Source organism: Ahaetulla prasina, chromosome 8 (genome assembly GCF_028640845.1).
Source record: "Ahaetulla prasina isolate Xishuangbanna chromosome 8, ASM2864084v1, whole genome shotgun sequence".
Lineage (NCBI taxonomy): Eukaryota > Metazoa > Chordata > Lepidosauria > Squamata > Colubridae > Ahaetulla > Ahaetulla prasina.
In genome coordinates this window covers 41,006,823-41,033,244 of record NC_080546.1, presented here as the reverse complement: position 1 = coordinate 41,033,244, position 26,422 = coordinate 41,006,823, and the positions used below count along the sequence as shown (strand labels likewise).

The following is a 26,422-nucleotide window of genomic DNA, read 5'->3' as shown; positions in this document are numbered from 1 at the left end:
CCTCAATTTAAAACCAATTTCTAAATTTTAGCAATTTTACAAAATTATGACAGTCTTGAAAAAATTAATTTATTTACCTGTGTTCAAAGTTATGACTATGATATCACCATGGGCTCATGTGTTCACAATTCCAGTGCCTGACAACTGGCTTGTATTTCTGATGATTGCAGTATCTTATAATCATGTGATCATAATTTACAACCTTCCCAAATGTCTTCTGAGAAACAAAGACAATTTAGAAAACTAATTTTACTTAACAACCACAATCATTCAGTTAACCATGTGAGTCACTTAATGACTTCATTAAAATAGTCACATCACATCTGATCACATGATGACTCACATTGACTTATGACAGAAATTTCAGTCCTAGTTGTGGTCATAAATTGAGGACTATCTGTATGTGCACATGTATATAATACATTTATGTGCATGTATATAATTTGTTTTGTATTGTGTGTGCATATTGCTCCTCTAAAATTTTATTTCCAGATGATGTTTACATGTACATTCCTCAAAGTTTACTCATTAATTATTTATTTTCAAACTTTTGTGATTGCAATTATCTGTAGAAGATTTCAGACAAAGCCAAATTCTTTTTTTTCTGAATTTAAAACATTTCTATTATAAAGTATTAATTGTCAAATACTCCTTCCTTCCTTCCTTCCTTCCTTCCTTCCTTCCTTCCTTCCTTCCTTCCTTCCTTCCTTCCTAAAAATTTACTGGTAACTTTGTGGGATTTTTACCAACATGGCTCCAATTAAACTGAAAATTAGTAGAAGAGAATACTAACCTATTTTTACTACTGATCTTTAGAGGGTTAGATACTTTTGACCATATGGTTTATGTATTCATGTTGATGTATTATTGTCCAATAGCAGGCATTCCTGAATTGGAAAATATAATCTTTAGGATCCAAATGTCACTCTTGGGGACTGACACAGAAGAGTACATTTGTTATAGCAAATAATTCCTACTTTGTGTGGTCTTCAGTTTATCAGCAGATTTGGAATTCTTCAATAATGCACTTCCAATGAATCAAATAATTCTGAAAATTGGTTATATATCTTTTACCCAATGATGTTTTGACCAAATAATGTTTAATATTCAGCATTATTATATTAATGAATTACAATGTGTAGGGAATGGGTGACATGTATGTATATGAAAATTATTATAATTTGATCATTGTTGAACCAAATCGGCAAGAGTACCCTTGTTTGTTGTACAGGCATAAACAGCTCTTCACTTCTTTTCTGAGCAACACTGTAAAAAATAACTTTTTACTTCTTTAACTTTTATTACGCTCATATTAATATTATCACAATTAATAGTCCCATTGACTATTTCATTTAAGTACATTGCTATTTCTTTAAGAAATGTGACTCGGTTTCATATGAAAAAAGAAATACCCATTTAAGACACAGAGTGAAAAGCTTGCTTATCGTTGGAGAAATGAATACGTTTAAAAGGATTTATAAGCATACTGTTTTCTGTTGGCAGGGATTCATATTGGTATAGAGTAAGCATTCACACATTTGTCATACAAGCTGGATCTATGTCATATTAGACTAGCTGTGAATTTTAGCAGTTTCTTTTTATAGGCTTTTAATGTGACTTAGGACTCTAGTGGGATTAAGTGGAAGAAAGTCTGAGAAGTGTATTCTTTAAAAAAAACCAGTGGCCTAATTTGTTGAAATTTTCAGGAACATTCTCAACATATTTTCCCCTACCATCGGTATTTTTTATATGTCACACCTTTGCATATACATTAGGCCTATGTAGTCTATTAATGGTCATTAAGCTGACACTTTCACCTTTGGAAAGTGGGACTTGTCCCTAGATGGTTTGACAAAGCAGATGACAAGAATTTTTTTTTAATAACAGTGATCCCAGTTGTCATCTTGTGATTATTTGGCCAGTTGTGGAACATTCTTGCACTTCTTATCTTTTTTCTTTCTTTTGCTTTTTTTGTATAATGAAGCTTCTTTGAAGACTTATTAATCAAATTCTTTACTGGTAAGATGATAATAGAATAGAAAGTATCTTTTTTTATCACCATGCCTTCAGCAGGTGATGACACTAAAGGTTATATCTGCAGTTTTTCTCTTTCCTGCTTATAGGCATGGATCTCTTCTCTAATTGCACAGAGGAATGTAAAGCATTGGGTCACTCAGATCGGTGTTGGATGCCCTCTTTTGTCCCTTCTGATGGACGGCAGGCTGCGGATTACCGCAGCAATCTTCATGTACCTGGAATGGACTCTGTTCCAGACACCGAAGTGTTTGAAACACCAGAAGCCCAGCCAGGGGCAGAGAGATCTTTCTCCACCTTTGGCAAAGAGAAGGCCCTTCACAGCACCCTGGAGAGGAAGGAACTGGATGGACTGCTGTCTAATACACGAGCGCCTTACAAACCACCATATTTGAGTAAGTACTGTCCAAAAAGGATGCTAGAAAGTGTTCCTTTTGTAGGAGTAAAACATCATTTCCAATATGCTTGCTAGGAATAGATAAAGACAATGGGAGGACCCCCATCCCATTCTTCTGAAATTCTTCACTCTCGTCAATTACTCTCCATATAACATTGATTTTTTAAAGAAAAACAGTTATGGCATTTTAAGCTTTCTACTTCTAGGACACCGTTGAAGATTAATTTATTTTTTACAAAACAAAAATCCCTAGCTTGTTTTTTAGAAGTTTTGCCTTACTATACAGGGTCTTAAGTAAAGAATTAACAACATCATCATTTCTGCACATTATGTAGCCGTTTGTGGTGCCTCTTCATTGAAATTCATTAAGCATCATAATGTTTTTACCATGGAGTAGTGCTTAGAGGACATCTTACAGGAAGTTATACCTTCCGTCTACTCCACTATTTTTTTTTGTTTCCTTGATCATACTTCAATGAATTTGAATGTTCTATTTTGATGTTTTCTGAATTTTTATGATCTTCATTCATATGATAATGCTTATGTAGGCAACACAGAAGGTGCTATATATTTCTTTATATGCTTCACATTATGAGCTAGATAAAATACGTTGAATGAAGATGATATATTACTAAGTTTATCAACCCATTTTTATATTGCAAGAGTAGAATTTTTCCGTTCATTAGAAATATATTCAGTGATTATTAAAATCTATATCATTGGAACAGAAGAAGGCACCGTTCATCAGCAAACCATTTATTTAATAGTACAACTATGGCAAATATTTCAGGGAGATTTTTGAAGGAAATTAAAGACTGAAAGACAGCAGAGGTGATAACAGCAATTTCAAATAATACACTTGCTACTAGAGTACTTCATTTGATCTCTTTTACTCATCCTTATTTTTGTCTTGAAATTAGCCCGTTGTAAAATAAGGATTCAGTCTGAAATACAGCTTTTCTTTTAGATTGAATAGTTGAGAGAATGGACAATTTTTATATCACTGTTAAGATTTAGATACTACTTACAAGAACTTCATATTAAAAAAAACATACATTCCCATGAGCATCATCTGGTGTACATTTGAAATTTTGGATAAAGATGGAGTTGACAGCCTGTTGTTCACATCAAGATCCATCCCATGCACATTCCATTCAACAGCTACTATCTTAGAGGCATGCTGCTAATATCCACAACCTGAACTCAGATCTATCATATTTTCTTTCTTTGTTTTATTCAGTTTACAAAGTGCATCAAAAATGACAAGCTAGCATCCAAATTTGCAAAACCTTAATTTTCATTAGAATTCAGCATTTAATTTCCTAATGAATTGAAATAAATGCTGTGTTACAAGTTAACAGCAACCCATATATATTTGTGGGGTGGAAGGTGGTTTTGATTCTTGTACTAAACCTAAACAATACATAGCTACTATTTTTATAGAATATATTTATTAAAAGAAGAAATCAGTGCCTTAGTACAGTGTGAAGGTTGAAAACAGATAGGCAGGCAGGCAGGCAGAGAGATAAATAAAGAAACTATTTTTATTTCACTTATAAAGACAACAGCAAGATTTTATACAAAAGATAATTGTAGCAGAATGGCTACTAATGTCCATAGAATAATCAAATTTAGCATTCTCCTGGGTCTGATTACACCAAAAAAAAAAGGATCAAGAAAACATTGCAATTTACATTTTGAATTAAATAAAAAGGCTAAATAAGAAAAGCCCCCCAAAATTAGAGTCTACTGGGTATGTAGCACTAGCCATATTAATTGATAAAACTGAGGAAGTATCAATCAGCTAATGTGTTATTTCTTTCTTTAAGAAAAAGGAGGAAGAAATGGAAGGGATAAATATATTTAATTTGACTTAATAAACATTTAATTGTCAAAAGGTTTGGAATTTCTGAATTTATTTCATTAAAATGGTGATGATGGTAATAATAATGATAATGGTTTGATATACATGATCTGTATATGGTTGAAGCCTGGATCTGATTAGGAAATCTGTTTTGTGCTTCAGTCTCAGACTTTCCAGTTAAAAACACAAGAGAACTATCTAAATTTTAAAAGTGATTTTTTTTCCTGGCTTCAGTGATGGAATCAAACACCAATACCCTTCTTCTCAATGACTTACTATGGAAAGTACTTGGTTATGGCTTTAATCCCATAATGGTAGATGGAAAATATTTAGAAAATTACAGGTTATAGGCAGAATACCTACTATTTAGTATTGCAATGTTAACTTTGTAAGTTACTGTAAATGGAGAAATAAAATGGACTCAAAATTATATCTAGGTAAAAAAAAATATAGCTACTTATGAAAAAAAAAGAATGTTTACATTAGCTTTTTAGAAGTATTTAAAGAACTGATAAAATAGATAAAAGCTATTTGGATTAGTACTGAGATATACATTGAACATTTTCCTTGGAATTATTTTTTAATGCTGAAAAAGGTGAGTTAAGAAATGCATAATTAAATAACTGAAAGTAGCCAATATGACAGAATAATACATTTTATAAGTTTGTAACAGGTTAAAGGATGTATCTGAGAAGTCAGTGACAAAATTTTGGAATAGATTGATCCAATAAATAAAAATAAGTTCCCTACACCAGATGGTATTCATCCAACAGTTGCAAATACATTTTAGGAAAAAACTGAGTCAATTTGCAACTTGAAAAATAAAAATCACCAGGCAATGCTCATGTTTTAAATTAAATTCAACTCAGAAAATACTGCAGTTCAAAATACTTTAACCTCAGCAGATATAAACTAATGTATTTTATTTATTGATTTCTATAGCTGCCCATCTCAACAAGTGTCCCTTAGAGCATTAGAAAAATTACAAATGATGAGAGTTTTTAAATGAGTACAAGAGTAGGTTTTTCTATATCTGGACATAGAATAGAATAGAATAGAATTTTATTGGCCAAGTGTGATTGGACACACAAGGAATTTGTCTTGGTGCAAATTAAAACAAGTATGTTAAAACAAGTATGTTAAAACAAGTATGCATGGAGGTTTATTGCAATATCAAAACAGACTTTATATGTCATGATTTTGGAGTTCTATCACAAGCTATCACTTTGCTGAATGATTAACATGTGTCAGGTCAACAGATTTCCCCTTTCTTTTTCATACACCCTGCACCTTTTTTGAGAGAGAGAGAGAGAAAGAGAGAGAGAGAGAGAGAGATGGTGAATACAGGAGAAAGAGAAGAGGGAGGATTGGGAAAGGAGGTCTCTTGCTTAAATTAAATCTGCTATACATCATCAGGATTGCAGGAGCTTTAAATAATATCTGAATGGAGAGCAGGAATAAAGGGTCATCTTCCTAATAACTGAAGAAATCAAATGGCTGTCAGCAAATGATAATGAAAACAAAAAGGAAAACAAAAAGGATTTTATTGCAGAATACTAAGTGTTTGGGGTTTTTTTGTCAAGAAAACACTCTAATTAGTAAAGATACACTGCAATATTAAAAGTAGGTTGATACAATTTTTGAATAGGAAATACAAACATCTGCTTTGTTAAAATTATTAAATGACTTAGTAGGGCTAAATAATTGAAGTCTATTAATTTTGGACAATGAAAACAATAGTTCAGGTCTAAGATATCTATCTATGGGAGGTAAGTAAAGATTTTTTTTTACATTATTAAACCAGTCCTATTATAAATCATTACCAAATAATGAAACCATAATAAGTAAGATTTTAAAAAACAAAATAAACTATTGAGATAATCAATCAGATCAATCAATCTGAATAGAGCTGGAAGTAACCTTGGAGGTCTTCTAGTCCAACCCCCTGCTCAAGCAGGGGACCCAATACCATTTCAGATCGGTGGCTGTCCAGCCTTTTCTTAAAAACCTCCAGTGATGAAGCCCCTACAACTTCTGAAGGCAAGCTGTTCCAATCGTCCTCACTGTTAGGAAATTTCTTCTTAACCAAAGCATTTCTGGTCAGGAATGAATAAGAAACATTCTATAACATTCTAGCCCATGTTAGGTGGCAACATTTTAAAAAAGCTACAGAGGGTCAAATCTGAAAAATATTTGTAAGTACCAGCTATAGTTGAGACTGAGAATTTGAAATATAAAATTTTAGAAAAAAGCAATGACAAAAAGTGTTGTTATTCCCATAAAACCTTGACCTAGTCTGAAGAGAAATTGATGATGTTTGGGTGTCTCTGAACTGTTCAAATCCTTTTTTTTTGTGCCTATACGACATTTCTAATAGAATTCTAGAATTCCTCTAACCACCCCTCCCTCAGTAACCCATCATACATTAGTGAAACAAACTAGATTCAATTAAAATAGTAAAAGTATCAACATCTACTGCAACAGAGGAGGCAACATTTACAAGTGAAAATGGGGTAATTCTCTCAGCATCTGCTTTAATAGTATAAATGTTTACACTGATCTCAATAAACTATCATGCGACACAAACCAAATGAATCACTCAAATCTTATAACCAAGTTCTGTCATTTGATAATAAAAACTTGCATGCAGAAAAAAAGAACATGCCAGTAGTCCTTGTTTAGCAACCAAAATTGGGACTGGCAAACTGCACCGTTAAGCAAAGTGGTTATTAAGTGAAACTGACAGTGTTTATGACCTTACTTTAACTTTTCTTTGCTTTAGAGGCCTACAAGATGATATGTACAAGGATTGGTTTGAAAGTTACTTTTTCATCACCATCATAACTGTAAATGTTGTCTGTCTGAGAAAGTTGTTAAACAAGGGCTATCTATATACTGAAATTCTGAGTCACATTAGCAGCTGATCTGTGATATAAATTTGATGACTTGTTTAAAGAGCTGATTTCAGAATTGCCCAGACTAGGTAAATAGACTTGCATATTTTTACAAATAAGGCAGGAGGCATATTATTAAGATCCTATTTTTAAAAAAATCATTTTAGTCAAACGAAATAACAGATGTAGTACAAGGATGTCATATTTTTCATATGATTTTAATGGAAAGTAATGTACTGTAACATCAAGTAACATTATTCATTTCATATTTATCCCATATTCACTTCTTACTGGTACTCTTATTGATCTATGGCATTAGTTTACCCATATTCAAATTTTGTTTTTAGAATGAAGTTATTGAATCTAAAGTGCAAAACCATCATTATTTCCAAGATATTTTTTTCCTAAATATTGGGGAAAAAATCAAAATTATATATAATAAAATTCTGAAACATACTTCTTAACTACTATCAATCATATGTAACTTGACAACATTCTGAAGTCTTCTTTATTAATAAATAATCAAGAAAAAGTATTTTTAAAATATCCATATTATTTATAAAATAATTATACAGAAATTTTAGTTCTTTGTATTTCAAAGTCATTGAAAAGAATTTAGCAGCATGTTTTAGTAATAAAACAAAAAAGAATATACTCAGTATCTTTTAGGCTGAATCACCATAAAACCTGACGAAATAAAAAATAGGTAACCTTAACTCACCAACCAGGACAGTCAGAGAAATCTTGCAAAGACATGCAAATAGCATAGGACAATGTTTGGATTGTACAGGAAACTGAAAATTAACAGTGCTTATTTCCAGATACGTTTACAAGGATTATTTTAATGCATGAGGGAATTTTCTGTCTCAGATTTATGTTTGTTTATGCTATTGAAATGTATTATTTCATTTTTACCAATTAAGAATATAATTGGAATATTTTCAGAAATATAAGTCTTCAAATAAATCTCCACTTCCAATGATTACAAGGACACATCCATATAATTTTCTTCACTATATGGACTTGGACTACCATTTTCTTTCTTTGGGATTATTTTTTTTAATCTTCCAGTTTAAGTTACAATTCTGATTATTGTTAGTCTTCCAAATACAGAATTACTTAGATTTTCCAGTATCAATCAAGTTGGCTAGGTTCTACCATTCCTGTTGTCATAAGAGTATCATCTCCCAATATCTAGAGCAGTACAAACTTTAAATAAATAAAAAAATATGGACTATTTATACATTTGTGTGTCATTTAATAAGATAGCTTACATAAATACTGTATTTAATTGTTAGCACCAATTATTGATTCTACCAGTTCCTCTGAACATCTACTTTCTTTGACCTTTCAACCTTGTGAAGAATGGAAAATATAGTATCACTTTCTATTCTCCTTCTATTTTAAGTCCCTTGTTAATCTGTTGCATAACAATATCTGTCTTGATATTACATTTCAGTTTGCTTATATTTATGCTTCACTTTTGACACAACTATCCCAAGCTCCATGGAGCCAAAACAGCTTTTTGAATTAAGAAGACTTCCTTTCAAATACCTTCAATCTTCAGTAGAAGGAATTGTATGAAGAATAGAAAATTTAACTAGACTTCTGAGAAGCTTTTCTTCCTATCAACTACTAGATAAAAGTACAATCTTTTGAAAAGGCAATGAATAAATACATTGTTGATATGTAATTCAAAATGTGCTTTGAAAACTAATATTAATCTGGATTTTTCTTCATTTTTAAAATAAATCATATACACAAAATCTTGACAACTATACTACATAGTATAATTGCATAATGATTTAATTCTAGCTAGAGGTCAAACTTTAAATCAACAAGGCCGTATGCAATTCATTTCTTTTTTTTTAAGTAATAAAAAATGGAAAATGCTTGAATTCTTTATCCAATAAGAATAGGCAATACTAAATTAGTAATCTGATTCTTTCATCTAGTTCTGTGTAATGACTAAATTCAAATCCTTGATAATACATGCTATTATCATCTAGAAAATTAGAAGCAGTGAAAGTGGACATCACAAGCATATTGAAACAGAGATGCTAAGACAAATGAAAAAAGTATTAAAGTAAAAATCTAAAAAGTATCAAAAAGAGAAATGTTTATATGTATACACACATATATAAAGGTAAAGGGCCTTTCAGATCTCATTCAGCTTTTGATAAGTTCAAAATCTCATCCTTTTGATTTTCTTGGCAGTAGTGGGAAAATGATTCGCTAAACATCCCAGAATGTTTTCTTTCTAACTTCCTAGTTTAGCCATGGATTTCTTGGTGATTTCCCATCCAAGCAGTAACTCATTAGCCTATTTAATTGGTTATGGTTGGCAAGTGCTGCCACCTGTTGCAGACATAAATATATGTACAAGTAAGTAAAATTTATTTATTTATTTATTTATTTATTTATTTATTTATTTATTTATTTATTTATTTATTTATTTATTTATTCATATTTATATACCGCCCTATCTCCCAAAGGACTCAGGGCGGTTCACAGGCAAATAAAACATTTATGTACAAATTAAGATAACCATTAAAAAACTTATTCTAATGCCAAATAATTAAAAATATAAATATAAATATTAAAACCAATTTAAAACCCCTATAAATTTAAAATCTAGGCCAGTCCTGCACAGATGAATAAATATGTCTTGAGCTCGCGACGGAAGGTTCGGAGGTCCGGAAGTTGACGGAGTCCTGGGCTGTTTCAAAGTAGAAATGAGCTGTTTCAAAGTAGAAAATAATTAGCAACCCAAGCATTTTTAATAAAAATTAAAATGGCATTACATAATAAAACATGAATAAATCAATGGTGTTAGATATCATTATATTAACCATTATTTATCATTTTTATTTTTATGTTTCGATATACAAGGAGGCAATTATACAAACATTCCTTCCTCCTTCTATACAGGTAGCCCTTTACCTGCAATCATTTGTTTTGTGATTGTTCAAAGTTACAGTGGCACTGAAAAAGTCATTTCTCACTATTTTATACACTCATGACCATTGCAGAATCCTCATGTTTACGTGATCAAAATTCATATAAATGTATTTATGATAGTTGTAATGTCCCAGGATCATGTGGTCACCTTCTTACAAGTAGAGTCAATGGAGAAGCCAGACTCACCTGACAATTGTGTTATTGACTTAACAACTACAGTGATTCACATAACAACTGTGACAAGAAAGGTTGTAAATGGGGCAAAACAACTGTCATGCTTAACAATGAAAATTTTAGACTTAATTGTGGTTATAAATCAAGGACTATCTATATTCCTCACTACAACTCTGAAAAGAAACTAATAAAAGAGAAATGTACATTATAGCATTTTTCAGATATCTGGAATTTTGAAAATATTTTCTACTGAACTGTGCGTATCAAGATTAATGCATATTTTCATTTCTGAAACCACATAGTTCATTACTCACCGGAAGGTGGATAATGGCAATACCTCAGATTCAAATGGAATCTTCAAAGCATGTGTATGAATCTAAACAACACCTGGTGGCAAACAAACTACTGTAAATAACAGCTTTTCTTGGGTACACAATGCAGTTGTGTGGGCAATCACAGACTTTGAAGAAAGATGCAAGATGTGATCTAAGCTAAGCAAGCATCCCTGCGTTGTCTGGTGCACTGTTAGAATATAAAGCACTACACAATTCTAGTAAATCATGTTGTGTTTTGGCAGAACTTTCTGTACAGTTAAGAGCAGCCTAGCTATGAAATCAGATAGTCAAGGGATATGACTATCTCTTCCTCATTGTTAAGGATAAAATGAAGGTGGCTATTGGAGTAGATAATTTTAATTCCTTTTCCAACCTGATAATTTGTCAATAATATTTTTATGTACACATACATACATATTTGGAGAGAGATAGATACACACACACACACAGGGGAGGGGGAGAGACATACTAAGCACTCATGCAAAATATAACTGTTCAATTAGGGAGTCCTACGAAATTGCTAAGGATGTGCAGAGTTCCCAGTTCTGCAATTTACTCTCCACAAAACCCAGTATACGGAGAACTCCAGAGGGCATTGGTAAAAAGGGAGAAATGTACAAATTACACTTCCTAACTTTTTCTATCTTAATTTCAGTTTGACTTACATCCACCTCTGTTTCCAGCATGGGTGTATGTGCATACAAACTATATTTTTTGCATTTATTTCTCTCAATATGCACTTTCTACAAACTTACATTAACATATTTTTCCATCATTTTTTTTCTTGATATCCAGTTAGGCTCATTACTGAAGTACATTAACCTTTCTGTCTACATAAACCTTGTGGCTTATATTGGAAAGTATACCAAATGCTGGATCTGTTTATTAAATTAATTCATTTTCATACCCACTTTCATACCTAAATAAATTTGTATCAAAATGTGTATGTGAATTATATAATTATCATTTTACAGGCAAATATAACACAACTTTATAGGAAATAAAATAAAATATAATTTTATTTTTAAAATTGCAATAAATATAACAAAACCAAATTTTGGTAAAATGCTAGCTAATTCTTAACAACTTCAGGTATTATTAAATAATATTTTAAAAAATTCTACACTTGGTGCAGAAATACATAACATTTGTGAATCTAAGTAGGTACTTAGCTTTTCATGGTTAAGAAAATATCTAGATAAAGTCTTTAATTATGTAATACATTTTGTTTACACCTTTTCCAGGAACATTTTTTTAAAAGCACGTGGCATAATAGCCTGGGAAGTCTACAATCTTTTTTACCACAAAGTAGTTCTGGCATTTTAAGATTGCTAGTTCATTTTGTTCATGCATGTGCACTATCCATAGTACACCACAGGGGTTGAACTAGCTTTGTACCAGCTGGCTACTAGCATTTGGAGGATGTTGGGTCATCCGGGCTTTCTTCCGTCAACCTCACCTCACATCTGGGCAAATCTGACACCAACTTCCGCTTCCACAATGAACGCTGCTATTTTAAGCAAAGGGCACATTTCTTACAATTCTGCATTAGAGAAACATCAAGTGTCTCCAATTCACAATGAAAGCTATTATGTCAGTCTCTTTTTATGGAGAAATATAACAAAAGCCAAAATGAAACATTATGATAACAAGGCAAGTTAATTGTTGTTGAGACCCTAGTGTCTGAGATGGAGAAGATAACAAGTGGCCTATTTATTATATAACATGACTCATCTGTGACTTAGACATTGCTGTGAAGAATATGCTAATCACGTATTTAAACAATACAAGCTTGGAAAGGATTGCAGATCTTTATGCCAAATGCAATTAAGTACTCTATAATCTTGATAAATTGGAAGGATGGGCTGAAATGTGATAAGATAGCACTTCAAATCAAGACATAATTGCTTTGCTCTTGAATGTTAAATAAAAGACTAAAGCAAATAAATATGAGATATTGTGGACGATGTGGATGAATAAACTTCATTAAAAAAGCATAGTATCTAATACTTTCTGCTACAATAAATGACAGCAAAATGGACTAGAAACCTTAATTAAAAATATAGTCATGGCTAGAATGCAGTTTTTTTCTTTCATTTTGTATGTTCCTATTTCGAAGCCATCACGTATTGTTTACATTACGTAAAGCATACATCTGTAGCATTTTAGAAATGCAGTAGAATATTGCATATTGAATGCTTCCTTCACATTAAAAAAGGGAAAAGAATCTTCCTTACAGTATGTAGGAAACTAGGATGTTCCTCCCTTGAGATACCAGCTTTTAATAAGCAAGAATAGTTATAATTGTGCTGAATCTGTAAAGCCTTTTGTTATTTACATTTCTAAGTATTGCTGCTCTACAATTGTAATCAGGTCGTCCTAAAATGTAGATTTGACATTAAAAAAACCTGATTCACAATAATGTTAAAATACGATAATTAAAAAACCTGCATTTAGTGGATACAGCTGTGAATATACTATCAATATCTTGGAATCACTTGTCCACTGATCTTGAGTATTAGGGGATCCCATAAAACAATAATGCAACTGTAGGGAAGTAATCATCTGAAATCTCTTTGGTATGAATGGTAGTTCTCATTTAGAAGAAAATTAATACTCATGACTGAGGAAGGAATGGAATATCAGGCAAATTACTTGCATATAAAAATAAACATCTACCTATGAATGTTCACACAAAAACATATACACTGGCCTATCATTGCATTTTATGACTTAAATCCTCCTCTTCCTTCCCCCATCCCTATCTTTTTTCATTTTCTTCTTATCTCCATGATAAATGTGAATGCTTTTCAGACTAATGAGTGATAGTTTATATACAGGAGAAATATACATAACTTGAGTTATACTGTTGGCAATAAGTGTAATAATTGTGAAGGCTATTTTTCCAAAAGTATAAATGGATCCCTTCTCCACTATGTTGCTGGCAAAACAGTAGGAAACAGTCATATGAACTTCCTTAAATTAAGATGCAGGTTGTTTTCCTTCACTGATTCAGAAGTAAGAGAAGACAATCCAAAATGATAAAGGTTATACATAAATATGGATTTAAAAATTGGACAGACACCTGAAATGATGTAAGGTACAACTGGAAATGGAAGACATGTGGAAGATTGTAATGATATAGTATAGTATAGAATTCAGTGGTGGGGCAGCAACTTAGAATTATAGACTTACTTGGTTCTCTCTCTCTGAGTTTGAAATGTTGGCTTCAGAAGATGCTTAAATGGATGGAACACGGGATCCTGACAATGTCTTAATTTATTTTAAATTTATTAAATTTATATGCCACCTACCTTACTCTGAAAAATTACCCTGCAGCATCATACACTGATCATAATGAAAATTGAGATAATCAACCGGAGTACTCTTAATTTCATTCCTACTACATATAGATAGTCATGGTTATGGTAATTAACAAGGCATTATATATCTCAGAGTGGTCTGATACTAGAGGACTTTAAGCAAGCAAAGTGATTTTTTTGTGTTAATTAATGAAAATTAGATTACTCCTGTAGAAAAGCTGTCTTGTAAATGAATAGTTACTATTACGAAATTACAATTCTATTTTTAAAAGATCAGTTCCTGAAAAGTTTTCAAGCTATGCTTAAAAAAACAGCTCACATATTAATATCAAAAGTTGGGGGTGGGGAAGGCTAAGAAATGATTTAGTGCTTTGAAAGAAAAAAAGTAGCATCTAATCTTCTAATAAACAGTTGAGTGTGCATCTTGAATTGATAAAATATATTTTAAATTTCCTGTCTCTAAAGTTTAAGTTAATTGTCAACTGTAGTTCCACTGGGCTCAGTTCTTTGCCAGTAAACATTTTAATGAACCGATAAGGAGAAATGACAAACAATTCACAACCTAGAATGTATGATATTAATCAATAAGTTTTGCTGACACATATAATCAATAAGATAGCTTTGTGGAAGTACTCTCATAGGAAAAAAGTAACAAATAGCCTAGCTAAGCAGAAGAGTGACCCCAAACTATCCAAGACCAGAAGTCTAGCTTGCTCTGAGTAACTCCTAGAGGTACTTTGGGACAAATCATGTAGTGGGAAATGAAACCAGGAGGCTTGCAAGTATTGCTAAAATATTACAAAAGTGAGCATATAGAACATAAAAACTGCTGAAGTGATAGTCGTATTATGAAAACCTGTGGTTAATCTATGGACACAAATATCTATATTTGTAAATGCTAGTTTTTGCCACGGAAGGGAAAAGAGGAAAACACATGTAAGGAAAAAGGGAAACAACTCAATGGTGATCAAGTTTGTGGGTTTGGTAGTCTGTGATTAGAAAGGTTTTGCTGTAAACAAAGAAGTTACACAGGATTTGAGAGAAACCTCCCCATGTCCTCTTTCTGCATAGAATAAAGTTGTGTGACAAATCTCTGCCTTGGTGTGTTCAATTGGGCTTCAGCACCCTGGGCAAGAACCCATTTTTGGGATGGGACAACAGAATGATTTGAATAAACAGCTGGAGGAAATGTTCATCAAGTTTGTGGATACTAAAAAAAAAGAACTTGATATCCCAGAAGATAGAATAAAAATTCAAAATGACGTTGAAAGAGTACAGGTAAATTAGTAGAGGTAGATTACTCATTAAGGTGATGAATAATAATAATAGTTTGAAGCAGGTCCATAGGTCTTTTCATGTAGTATCTTTCTGAAAATTTCTTTAAATTTCTTTAAAAATTGTATCTTTTCAGGACTGCATATATAGCTTGACAGCAAGATGGACAGTATATAAATTTAATAAAATAAATAAACCTATTTAAAGAGTTACAGACTGGTGCTATGTTTGCATCCATATGTATTCCAAAGCACTTTTGATTTGAATTCTTTTAAGAAAAAAAAATACACAAAGGATAAAAGATAAATAATTTTGACAAATTTACATGTGAAAAGGATCTTGGAACTTCAGATGTTCATCAACTGAATATTAGCCAGCAGCATTATAAGGCTGTTAAAAAAGGGAAGTATAGTTTTATATTGTATCATAGAAGTACAGTTGCTAGGTCTTCCATGATGTGTTGACACATTGAATAATTTCTGACACTATTGTTTAAGGAAGATTCAAAGAATATGAACAGGTACAAATAAAGATGGCAAGGATGAACAGGAGATAGAAAAACAACTGTCTGGAGAACAGACCGAGGGAATAAATATTTTTAGCCATGAAAAAAATTTGATTGTGGAAGGACTGTGACAGTTATTTTCAGGTATCTGAAGAGATGATGCAGAAGAATAGCAAGATCTTGGTCAGAGCACAAGAATATGGGCAGTGACATCTACATGATCTCATTGCTCTCATCAAAATGTCAAAAATATTGATGTGACAAGTTCTGTCCCTTTTGCTATAAATTGTCTCCTTTGAACATGTATGCAGTGTTTTGACTAAGATAGGAATGCCACTTTCATCAGTCTAATTCTTCCCCTTCCTCTATGCCCATTATATGGAACAATGATAATAAATGACAAGAAGGAATATCTGGAAATGTTATACATTTGAACAGTTGACTTCGTAATATAACAACAAGTAAAAACAGAAGGCAGATGATGAGCTCCATTTTATTAGATACATTTAAGGAATGACTGGTCTGGTGTCAGAGAAGTTTTAATTTTAATTTGGATTCATCCATTCAGAAGTCAGTTGACTCAGTGTCCTAAATAGTTCTTTCCATTACACTGGCTTTTGATTATGTAATACAATACCAAATAAGTCCAGTTTGTTTTTTCTCTGTGCCAAATACACCTAGGTTTTACTTGATTTTGGAATATGAGGAGCCTAACATTCAAAAATTTAATTTAATTTAGAATGTGTCCATGGAGATTCTCAGTCATCCAAGTCATGGTTGCTGCAAAGGTGCTTTTTCAAAAGGCAACTGGACTTTGTTTTTCCTTAAAGATGTTTCACTTCTCATCCATGAAGCTTCTTCAGTTAGTTTAGAATATCCAAAGCAGTGGTATTGCACATGTTAAACACATGTGGACATTTCAGTTGTATGCAACTTTACTGATTGGCTGTTCTCACTGTATGTCTTTAGACATACTCTCAATTCAGAATACATGATTACAGGTGAAGAATTTTTTAAAAAATTGGCATGAAGAAAACCATTGCTTATGTATCTTATACTGATCTTTTGAAAATGAAAAGGTGGAGTTGCTTGACACATAATTCCTGTTTGGTACTAAAACTAATGAAGCAGCATGTATGTATCTCTATGCTATTTGGTTCATAAACTTTTGAAGGAAATTTTCTTGATTGTTAGTCCAGTATCCTAAATATGCTTTTGTAGAGAATGTGCATTTAGATGCGCCATCTATTCCCTTTTAATGGTAATGGTGACAGTTTCAGTGTCAGAGTGATTATGAATGGGTAGAAAACAGAGAATAGTTATTGCTACATCCATCAGTGCTTTTCTGTCTATAGTTGCCTTGAGTCAGTATCACCAAATAATATTTGAATTTATTTAAGTAGTTATATAACATGCACTTAAATGCAACTCTGTAAAAGGCTGCTTGTGTGTCGCCTGCTGCATTTTTAATACTTTAGGTATGCTCATTTTTCATGCAGCCTCAAAATAGGAATAAAACCATCATTAGAGTAAAAGGAGATTTAATTATTTGGTTGGTCAGAAAAGATGAAAAAAGAGCAATTATTATAGTCCTTATTTTATTTACTGCCTAGATATATGATCTCACATCCCTCATTTAATTTTGCAAATTTTTGAATAAATCTACTCGCTTGGGTAAACATCATCTTTTTTTTTTAATTTAGAGGTGTGAATTTCATATATTGCAAAATCTAGAATGAACAAGCATCGCCCCCTTTGTATTCAGAAACTGGATCAAATTTAGACTTGTCTCGTAGGAGGAGGCCTTCTGCTCCTCCATACTTGGAAGCTGGGTTTCACAGAATTTAAGAGATGCCTTATTCTTAACCATATTGAGAGCTATGCTGTTGCAATGGTTGATAATCAAGATTTTTTTGTACACTGTTCCAATGTGATAATAGGCAATAATGGGATTCCTATACAGGTAGTTCTCACTTACTGACTGACTCATTTGGTGACCATTCAGTTATGATGTTGTAAAACAATTAGCTTTATGACCAAACTTTGCATTCACAATATCCCACAGTAACATGATTGTCCTTTGGGTGCTTGATCATCAGCACATATTTATGATGGTGGTAGTGTCCTGAAGTCACAGCATCAGCATTTGTGTACTTTGCAACTGGCTTGCTACCAACAGTTCAAATAGAGAAGGCAGAAATAAAATCCTAATGTTTGTCACACAGTGTGTCACTTAATGACCAAATGGGAAGTGAGGAAAATGATTTTCTGCTTAGTGACTGCAGAGCCTAGCAATGGAATTTCCAGTCCCAATTGTGATGCTAAATGAAGACCCCCTGGACACCCACCTTTCTTGCTTGTTTGTTACATTTATGTCCCACTGCAAACAACTCTTGGAGGTTAATGTTACATATGGAAAAAAAGTTTAAAGCATCCTTGATATGATGTACACTGAGAGCTTATGCATCAGATACAAATTTCTTGTGTGTCTAATCACATTTGGCCAAATAAAGTATTCTATTCTATTCTATTCTATTCTATTCTATTCTATTCTATTCTATTCTATTCTATTCTATTCTATTCTATTCTATTCTATTCTATAAAATCGGCATAGCATCATACTAAAATAAGAATAAAACAACTAATAAAATTAAAAAAGAGACAGACTAGTGTAATTAGGTTGCCCTCCAAAATAGTTCTGTTTTCAGCATATTTCAGAATGCAATTTGATTTCTGCATCATTTGCTTCAACCAGAGTTGGTCTAATATTCCAAGGAGCCCAAGTGCTAAGCCATTAATAGATTTATAAGTAAAAACTAACACTTTAAATTGTACCTGGAAGCTAACTGGTGGCCAATGCAGAATGCTAGCAAAGAATAATATACATGTAATGGTGTGCGTCAATTAGTCCATGGACTTTTGAATTCAGGAATAACAGTAGCTTACAAATAGTCTTTAAAGTGAACACTCCATACAGCAAGAGTAGGTGTCTGAATGGTAATAAGGTTGTGAGTTACCATGGTGAGATATTCTTATGCCAGATGTAGCAATTAAAGGAAAGACCCATCTAATGATAGATTTCACTTGTTGAACTATCTGGAGCCATATATTAAAAGGTTATCAAAATCACAAACCTGATGTTTAAGGATAGTGCCTGCCTATCCAAATATAAAATCAGTATTGATGAAAAACTTCATGAACAAACTATTTCTGTCTTGCAAGATTGAATCTGAGTCTGTCACCAGGACCAGTGGTTTATTTTTTGTCTTGCTTACATTAAACCTCAGCTGTTTTTTCCCATCCAGAGTCTGAGGACATCTCAGCCCCAAGAAGGAACATTAATTGCTTTTCCCCTAGAGGTCAGGATAGTGTTATATAGTTGGCATTATCTGCATAATGATGGGACTATATCCAAATTGTTAGATGATCTTGTATAGATCTTAAAGATGTATAGAGAAAGAACTGATCCCTGTGAAACTGCAAAGGAGGGGCCATTGAGATGACCTCTCCTTCTCATTCCAGTGGACTAAATCTTTCATGAGGAAGAAGCAGAACTACAAGGGAGTGCCTTCAGTGATAAACTGTGTAAGGTAACTGAATGAGATACCCTGGTTATTGATATCAAAAGCAATGAAAAAGCTAAAAAGACTCTTTATCCAGGTCCAGATTGAGATCCTCAATGAAAACAACTGATGCTGGGCCTAAAAGGGATCCAGATAAGCCATGTCATTTAAGGTGATCAGTGGTTGATCTACCACCACCGTGTCAACAACCTTCCTGTAAAAGGAAAATTTGGAAAATAAGCAAGAGTTACAGTATTTTTAAAAATGTGGGTTCTTATACAATGGTACCTTGATGCTCAGCTGCTTTGAAACTCGTTGAATTTGCACTCAATGCATTTTGATGGAGAAATTTTGTCCCAGTACTTATCATTTGTTTGGTACTCAATACAGAAGCTAGAACTTGTTGGTGCTGGCTGCCTTGTGTTTCACTGTATTATTCCTTATGGGGAAAAATGTTCAGTACTCATCGTTTTTGGTACTTATCATGCCTGATGGAATCTATTAATGATGAGTACCAAGGTACCACTGTATTTGGAACATAGCATATTATGCATTGATACATGATGTCAGTGTTGTCCCGTAAAGGCTGTAGGAGGTCTCAACAAGGACTATTTCCTGGCTGTACATTAGAAGTGCACATTTTTAAGCCTGAAGTCCATATGTCCTTAAGTGTATCTTCCAGATATTTACCTGTGGTTGTCAAACTGTATATTATATTAAGACTACATATTTTACTGATTTTATTACATTTAAATAAAATAAGTGGAACTTTTTTTTAATGCTGGCTTCTACTTATTCTATGAAAAGCATTTCCTAGCATACCAAGACCAGCTATGATCCTCAGACCGGGGGGTGGGGGAAGTGCATTGTTCAGTATACCACAGATTAAATTTGAGACATTTTGCTAGGTAACCCATATGTTCATTACTTAGTCATTACGGGTTGTGTGAATGTGTATGACTAAATGAGCTATAGCAAGTGGAAACAATGTATTTTCTTTAAATAAACAGAAAGTAAACAATTTAATTTGAAGCAACTTTATGTGAATGTGTTTAAATATAATGGGCCAAACCTAATGCTAAGCATAATATAACTGACAGTTATTAAGAGGACATTAGCAATAATAAAGCATAGCTATGTATGGTAATTAAGAAAAGCATTTGATTGTTTCTGTACTCCAAGCTGAAGCTGCAATATTTCAGTGCTTCTTGGATGAGAGTACATATGAACAAATACAATTTTATTGCACATTGAAAAATTCTAAGGTTCTTTTATATATATAATCATGATTGTAAATATCTGGATCAAAGAAGTTTCAAAAACGTTAGTTGGATAGAGAGAAATGATCATGTTAGTATCATGTTTCTTTTATATATGGTGTTATGTGAATATTTCAAATGTTTTTCAGCAACTCTAAATAACTGAACAAAGATTGCTTGTTTGCTGGGCTTAAAGTATTGCAGAGAAAATTTGGAAGAGAAAGTGATATGTTAAACAGCTTAACTTTTATAGAATAAATGAGGTTAACCAAACACGTAACTAAGTAAAATTTGGATAACAAAATTAAAGTGATAAAGTACACATAAAATGTGCATATAAAAGCATTTTTATATTCACATTTATATTGTTAGCTTTACTGCATATTATTTCTTTCATTTCTCCCATCTTTCAAATGCTCTCAAAAGCTAAGAAAGTAATTCACAATAAAAATACATACATATAAGAACAAAAATAAGATAAGCTGTTTAGAAAAAAAAGATTAAAAGCAAGATTAAAATTCAGAAAAACAAAGCTATTTGCAAATATTTTTAATAAAAATTATGGAGTATGTTTTAAAATGTGAGATAGCAAGAGTATATGCTTCCCTTCAAATGCATCAGTAAAAGAGATCATAGCAGTGAACAAAATTAAATATGTAATAGTTGCATTTTTGAGAGAGCTGATGTGGGTTTTTTTCTTGGAATTAAAGCTGTCAGTTTGAATATCATGATGTTCATGTGTTAATGCTGTTAAGCTTGTGAGGCAATACAGAAATGATTTTTTTTTACATCACAGATCATTGCCTAGCACAAAAGCAGTCAAATAATTATCCTATATAGCAAATTGTGGCATTCCCAATTTTCTTCGTTTTTTAAGATTGAGCTTAGCAACTCCCTTTCTGTTTGCTTGGAACTGAAAAATCTAGAAACCTGTTTTGTACTGAGTTTTATTTCTGGTCCATTCCACATAGTTTTGTCTACAGTAAAAGGCAGTGGTTGTCCAAAATATCAGGCAATATTCTTTCCTAACTCTATTTAGAAATATGAATCTGGGATCTTTCATACAAAATGCATGTTCTTGATTACTAGGGTGTCACCTTTTTTCTAAGTGAACTATTTATCTATAGAGGTTTATGTCAATTTACCGGTGATTGAAAGATAAACATATTCTACATTCTTGTATAAAAATGTGTATAGAAATATAAAGATAAATATATTTCACTTTCTTGTATAAAAATGAAACCAGATAAAGGCATTGATGTTCTTATACAGTTTCAGTCTCAATCATTCCACCAGACAATTTTTCTTCTTTTCTGCCTACAATCTATCCTAAAATGTTCTTGAGTTCTTTCCATTTCATCCCATTACAAAATGATTTACCTGTTGAATATTTTTTTCTTGCTGCAGTATGTCTTTCATGGATTTAAAAGTAGAACAATATATTGTGGAGGACACAAATGATCTATTACAGCAAAAATGTTGCGGTAGATGCTGAGATATTTGTTATATGTTTTGTGATTTTTTGGGGACATGCGGCCCAATGTGAAACAGGAGGATGTTTTTGATGGGAGAAAAACATGCAATATTTTAGAAATGTTGCTACTAACCCAGATATTCTGTTCAGCTATTAATTCTACTGCACAGACAATGTGTATTCAAGTGAGATGAAAAATGGCTGGGGACAGAAACATAGAATTCTGGGTACAGTATTAATTTAAAAAAACCAAATGCCTAAGACATAGTCAGCTATACAGAAACTTAAAGGAATAGAATGCAGAGGCACACTGGCTCTGCCCAATATACATATTATTTCTATACTGCTTTTATAGTGAATAAATTCTTGAAGCTTTGTATATTGTCTATAGTGTCCACTCTGCAAAGTGGAGGGGATGGACTTAATCTTCACAACAGCCTCTAAAAAGAGGTTAGGCTGGGGTCAAACTGGTCAAAAGTCATTCTAGTGCATTTTTGAATTTGAAATTCTCTAGCCTATATATGGTTTTCTAATTACTACCAGTGTGTAGTTTTGATAAGTAATGCATGCATCAGGCAAATCTAGGAAATTAAATAAGGTTATTCCCTGGTTTCTACATTATTCAATTTATTATTCAATTTCTGCAGTTTTTTAAAATATGCCAAAATTTTCAATTCAATCTTGGCATTTTTGGTTTTTTCCCATGTAAGGTTGAGAGTATCTTGGCGACGTTTTGACGAGGTCTCATTCATCATCTTCAGGCTGGTGTCTTCGGCTTCGTGCTTCTCGAGCAAAGAGTGGTCGGAGCTGCCATCTCTCTATAAATACTGGTGGGGAGGTGGGGAGTGTTGCTGTGAACGGGTTGGTTGGCTCTGTGGTTGCATCCTGATTGGTAGATGGAGTGGGTGCTTGCAGATTGGTCAGCTGTTTCCTAGTATCCTGTGTGGGTGTGGTCCTAGTCTTTTGTTCCTGAGCTTTGGTGTTGTGGCCTCTGAAGTTCTGTGATGTGATGTCTTGAGCAGATGGCTGTGATGCAACATCCCGGGCCCTGGTTTGGCTCCAAGTCCAAGGTCCTGTCATGTGTTCCTGGTGTGTGTCAGCCTGCTCCTGCTTTGTGTGGGGATCGGAGGGGGGCACAGCAGCCAGTGGTGTCAGCATGGTCTGGCTTCTGGATGGTGGTTGTGTTTCATCTGTGGGATGGGTTTGGGTTTGAATCTGTATGGGTTTGGGTTTGCACAAGCACGAAGCTGAAAGCACCAGCCTGAAGATGATGAGTGAGACCTCATCAAAATGTCGCCAAGATACCCTCAACCTTACACGGGAAAAGACCCGAATATGCCAAGACCTACATACCTATACCTGTGAAAACCTATGAAAACACACACACACACACACACGCCTTGCATCCAGTCTGTGCATAGAACTGCTGATCCATATAAGAGCAAATTCTTGAACTTTGTCAGAAAATTGTAATTTTGATCTCATATGGGCTTTATATATATTACCTTTTTTGTCCTAGCATGCCTTAACAGCTAAAATTTAAATCTTTCTTTCCTTTGCCACTTTCTAAGATATACAGGCACATAGTATATCTTAGTCTCCCAAGATATTGGAGTTAGTTGCTTTGAAAACCCACTTAGTCTCTTCCCCAGTGGTGGGTTTCAATTTTTTTTACTACCGGTTCTGTGGGTGTGGCTTGGTGGGCATTGCAGGGGAAGGATACTGTAAAATCTCCATTCCCTCCCCAATCCAGGGGAAGGTTACTGCAAAAGCCTGATTTCCTCCAGATCAGCTGGGACTCGGGAGGCAGAGAATAGATGGGGGCGAGTCTAGTCAGAATTTTTACTATTGGTTCTCCGAACTACTCAAAATTTTTGCTACCGGTTCTCCAGAACTGGTCAGAACCTGCTGAAACCCACCTCTGCTCTTTCCTTCAACCCAGCCCATCCCACCCCCCAAAAAGAACAGAAAGAAACTATAATGCATACAGTAGTTATCAAATCAGGTGAAGAACACTATTATATTTTTTACTTGGATGGAAACTTGTTTTTGTCTTAGTAACATGCATATAGTATGAATATTCATATTTGTTTATTTAACCCTCCCTTTTATTTTTCTTCTGTAAGAAAAGTCTCACTGGGACTGCTAATTAATGAACCACAGAATAATAATAATATTTAGTAGTCTGCAAACATCACTCAAGATAGGCACTAGTCTCTTGTTGGGAGTTAAGACAAGCATTTTAATGTTGAAGGAGAGTAACAGTTTATAATGAAGATTTTGGAGCAAATTGTCTTGAGGAACAGCTGGTAGGCCTTAGATTTACAGAAATAATAAAAAAATTGCTCTAGACAATATGTCATCATATTTGATGACAGGAACTGAAGATTTTTTAAAAAATATTTTTTTAAGCATGGCCTGAAGATATAGTTCTACTTTTCAAGAAAAGCCACTTTTCATAATAACTCAAAGCTGTGCTTAAGTATTCAGTACTAAGGGCTGATCACATGGAATTGTTTCCATTATTTTCATCTAGGTTGGTGGTGATACAAGTGATTTTTCTTTTGTAATTACACTCTACACTTTTTGTAACATTTTCCTGCATCAAAATAATAAGACATGCTAGTTGTGCTGCTTTATTTAAGTGTTATAACAACAACATTGCCCAATGTGGAAAAAGAGAATGTTTTTGCTGGGAGAGAAACATGCAAATTTAGATCTGGTCTACATTTACGCAGCCAGGTTTATTTTTCCTTTAGCTCATTCCATTAATTTTCCCTTCATATTCTTAGATGAGTCTAAAAGGTTCCTGCCTTCATATTGACAAAACTTCCATCCTCAGCACATAGTTGTAAAGTCAGCTGAAAGATAATACAAATCTTGTGGCATTTGACTCTGGAGTTTCTTGCTATTGATTTCAAAATCCCTGTGCTTTTCTTTCAGAGAAACAGTGTCAATAACCGTAGATATTGATGCTGATATTTTGACTATAAACCAATATAAAAACTACCTATTTTCTTTATACACATTTTAAAAACATTTTTTAATTTTTTTTATAGAATAGATAGAATAGAATTTTTTATTCTATTGGACACACAAGGAATTTGTCTTGGTGCATATGCTCTCAGTGTACATAAAAGAAAATATACATACATCAAGAATCGTAAGGTACAACACTTAATGATAGTCATAGGGTACAAATAAGCGATCAAATCATACTAGGAAACAATCAATATAAATCATAAAGATATAGCAACGTTATACTCATACAGTCGTAAGTGGGAGGAGGTGGGCGACAGGAACAATAAGAAGACCAATAGCAATAGTAATGCAGCCTAATGTGAATAGTTTGATAATGTTGAGTGAATTATTTGTTTTGCAGAATGATGGTATTCAGGAAAAAATGTTCTTGTGTCTGGTTGTTCTGGTGTGCAGTGCTCTATAGGGTTGTTTTGAGGATAGGAGTTGAAACAGTTAATGTCCAGGATGTGAGGGATCTGTAAATATTTTTGACTTGTGCAGTATACAGGACCTCAATGGAAAGCAGGTTGGTAGCAATTGTTTTTTCTGCAGTATCTACTGTATTCATAAATTGCTTTAATTCAAAATGTAGTATTTAACAATACAATAATGTCATAATATAGTAGAGTACTATAATCATAGTACCAATAGCAATGTTTGGCTCAAATTTAATTTTGGTTATTTATTCTTGAAAGACTTTCTGGGGAAAACATGCAGTCCTTAAGTAGCACTCTAAGGGCTAAGACAGGGTGTCAAACTTGGTATCACCCTGAATCAGCTTTTCTAATGGGCTGTGAATATAATCTTGAGGTACACAAGAAAACCCATAGCCAAGTAATATAAACATGGCCATTGTAATGACCAAGTTATCATGTGTAATTGGTATCAATAGCATATTGCTGTCTCAACCCATACTGATGGATGGCCTTTTCCTACCTTTTGTGTAGATATTAAAATGACAAAAATAAAAAGTAATGGGGACAAGGGACATCCCTGTCTCGTCCCTTTCTCAATTTTAAAAGTTTCTGTTAACCCACCATTTACTATTATTTGTGCTGTTTGCTTCTGATATATTGCTTTAATTCAAAATGTAGTATTTAACAATACAATAATGTCATAATATAGTAGAGTACTATAATCATAGTACCAATAGCAATAGTAATGCAGCCTAATGTGAATAGTTTGATAATGTTGAGTGAATTATTTGTTTTGCAGAATGATGGTATTCAGGAAAAAATGTTCTTGTGTCTGGTTGTTCTGGTGTGCAGTGCTCTATAGGGTTGTTTTGAGGATAGGAGTTGAAACAGTTAATGTCCAGGATGTGAGGGATCTGTAAATATTTT

The 26,422-nt window shown here is 33.2% G+C and overlaps 1 protein-coding gene across 4 annotated transcripts in view; it reads left to right on the top strand.

Moving 5' to 3' along the window:
• Positions 1-26,422, top strand: part of PCDH10 (protocadherin 10) — a 56,862-nt gene that overhangs the window by 15,550 nt on the left and 14,890 nt on the right. For 2 of the 4 annotated variants that reach the window (XM_058193266.1, XM_058193265.1), the window contains exon 4: positions 2,124-2,429. In XM_058193266.1, the coding sequence (XP_058049249.1) occupies positions 2,124-2,429 (306 nt within the window). Of the gene's footprint in view, positions 1-2,123; positions 4,370-8,134; positions 8,172-26,422 lie in introns of those variants that run through there. The other 2 variants (XM_058193268.1, XM_058193264.1) reach the window with 2 other exon arrangements.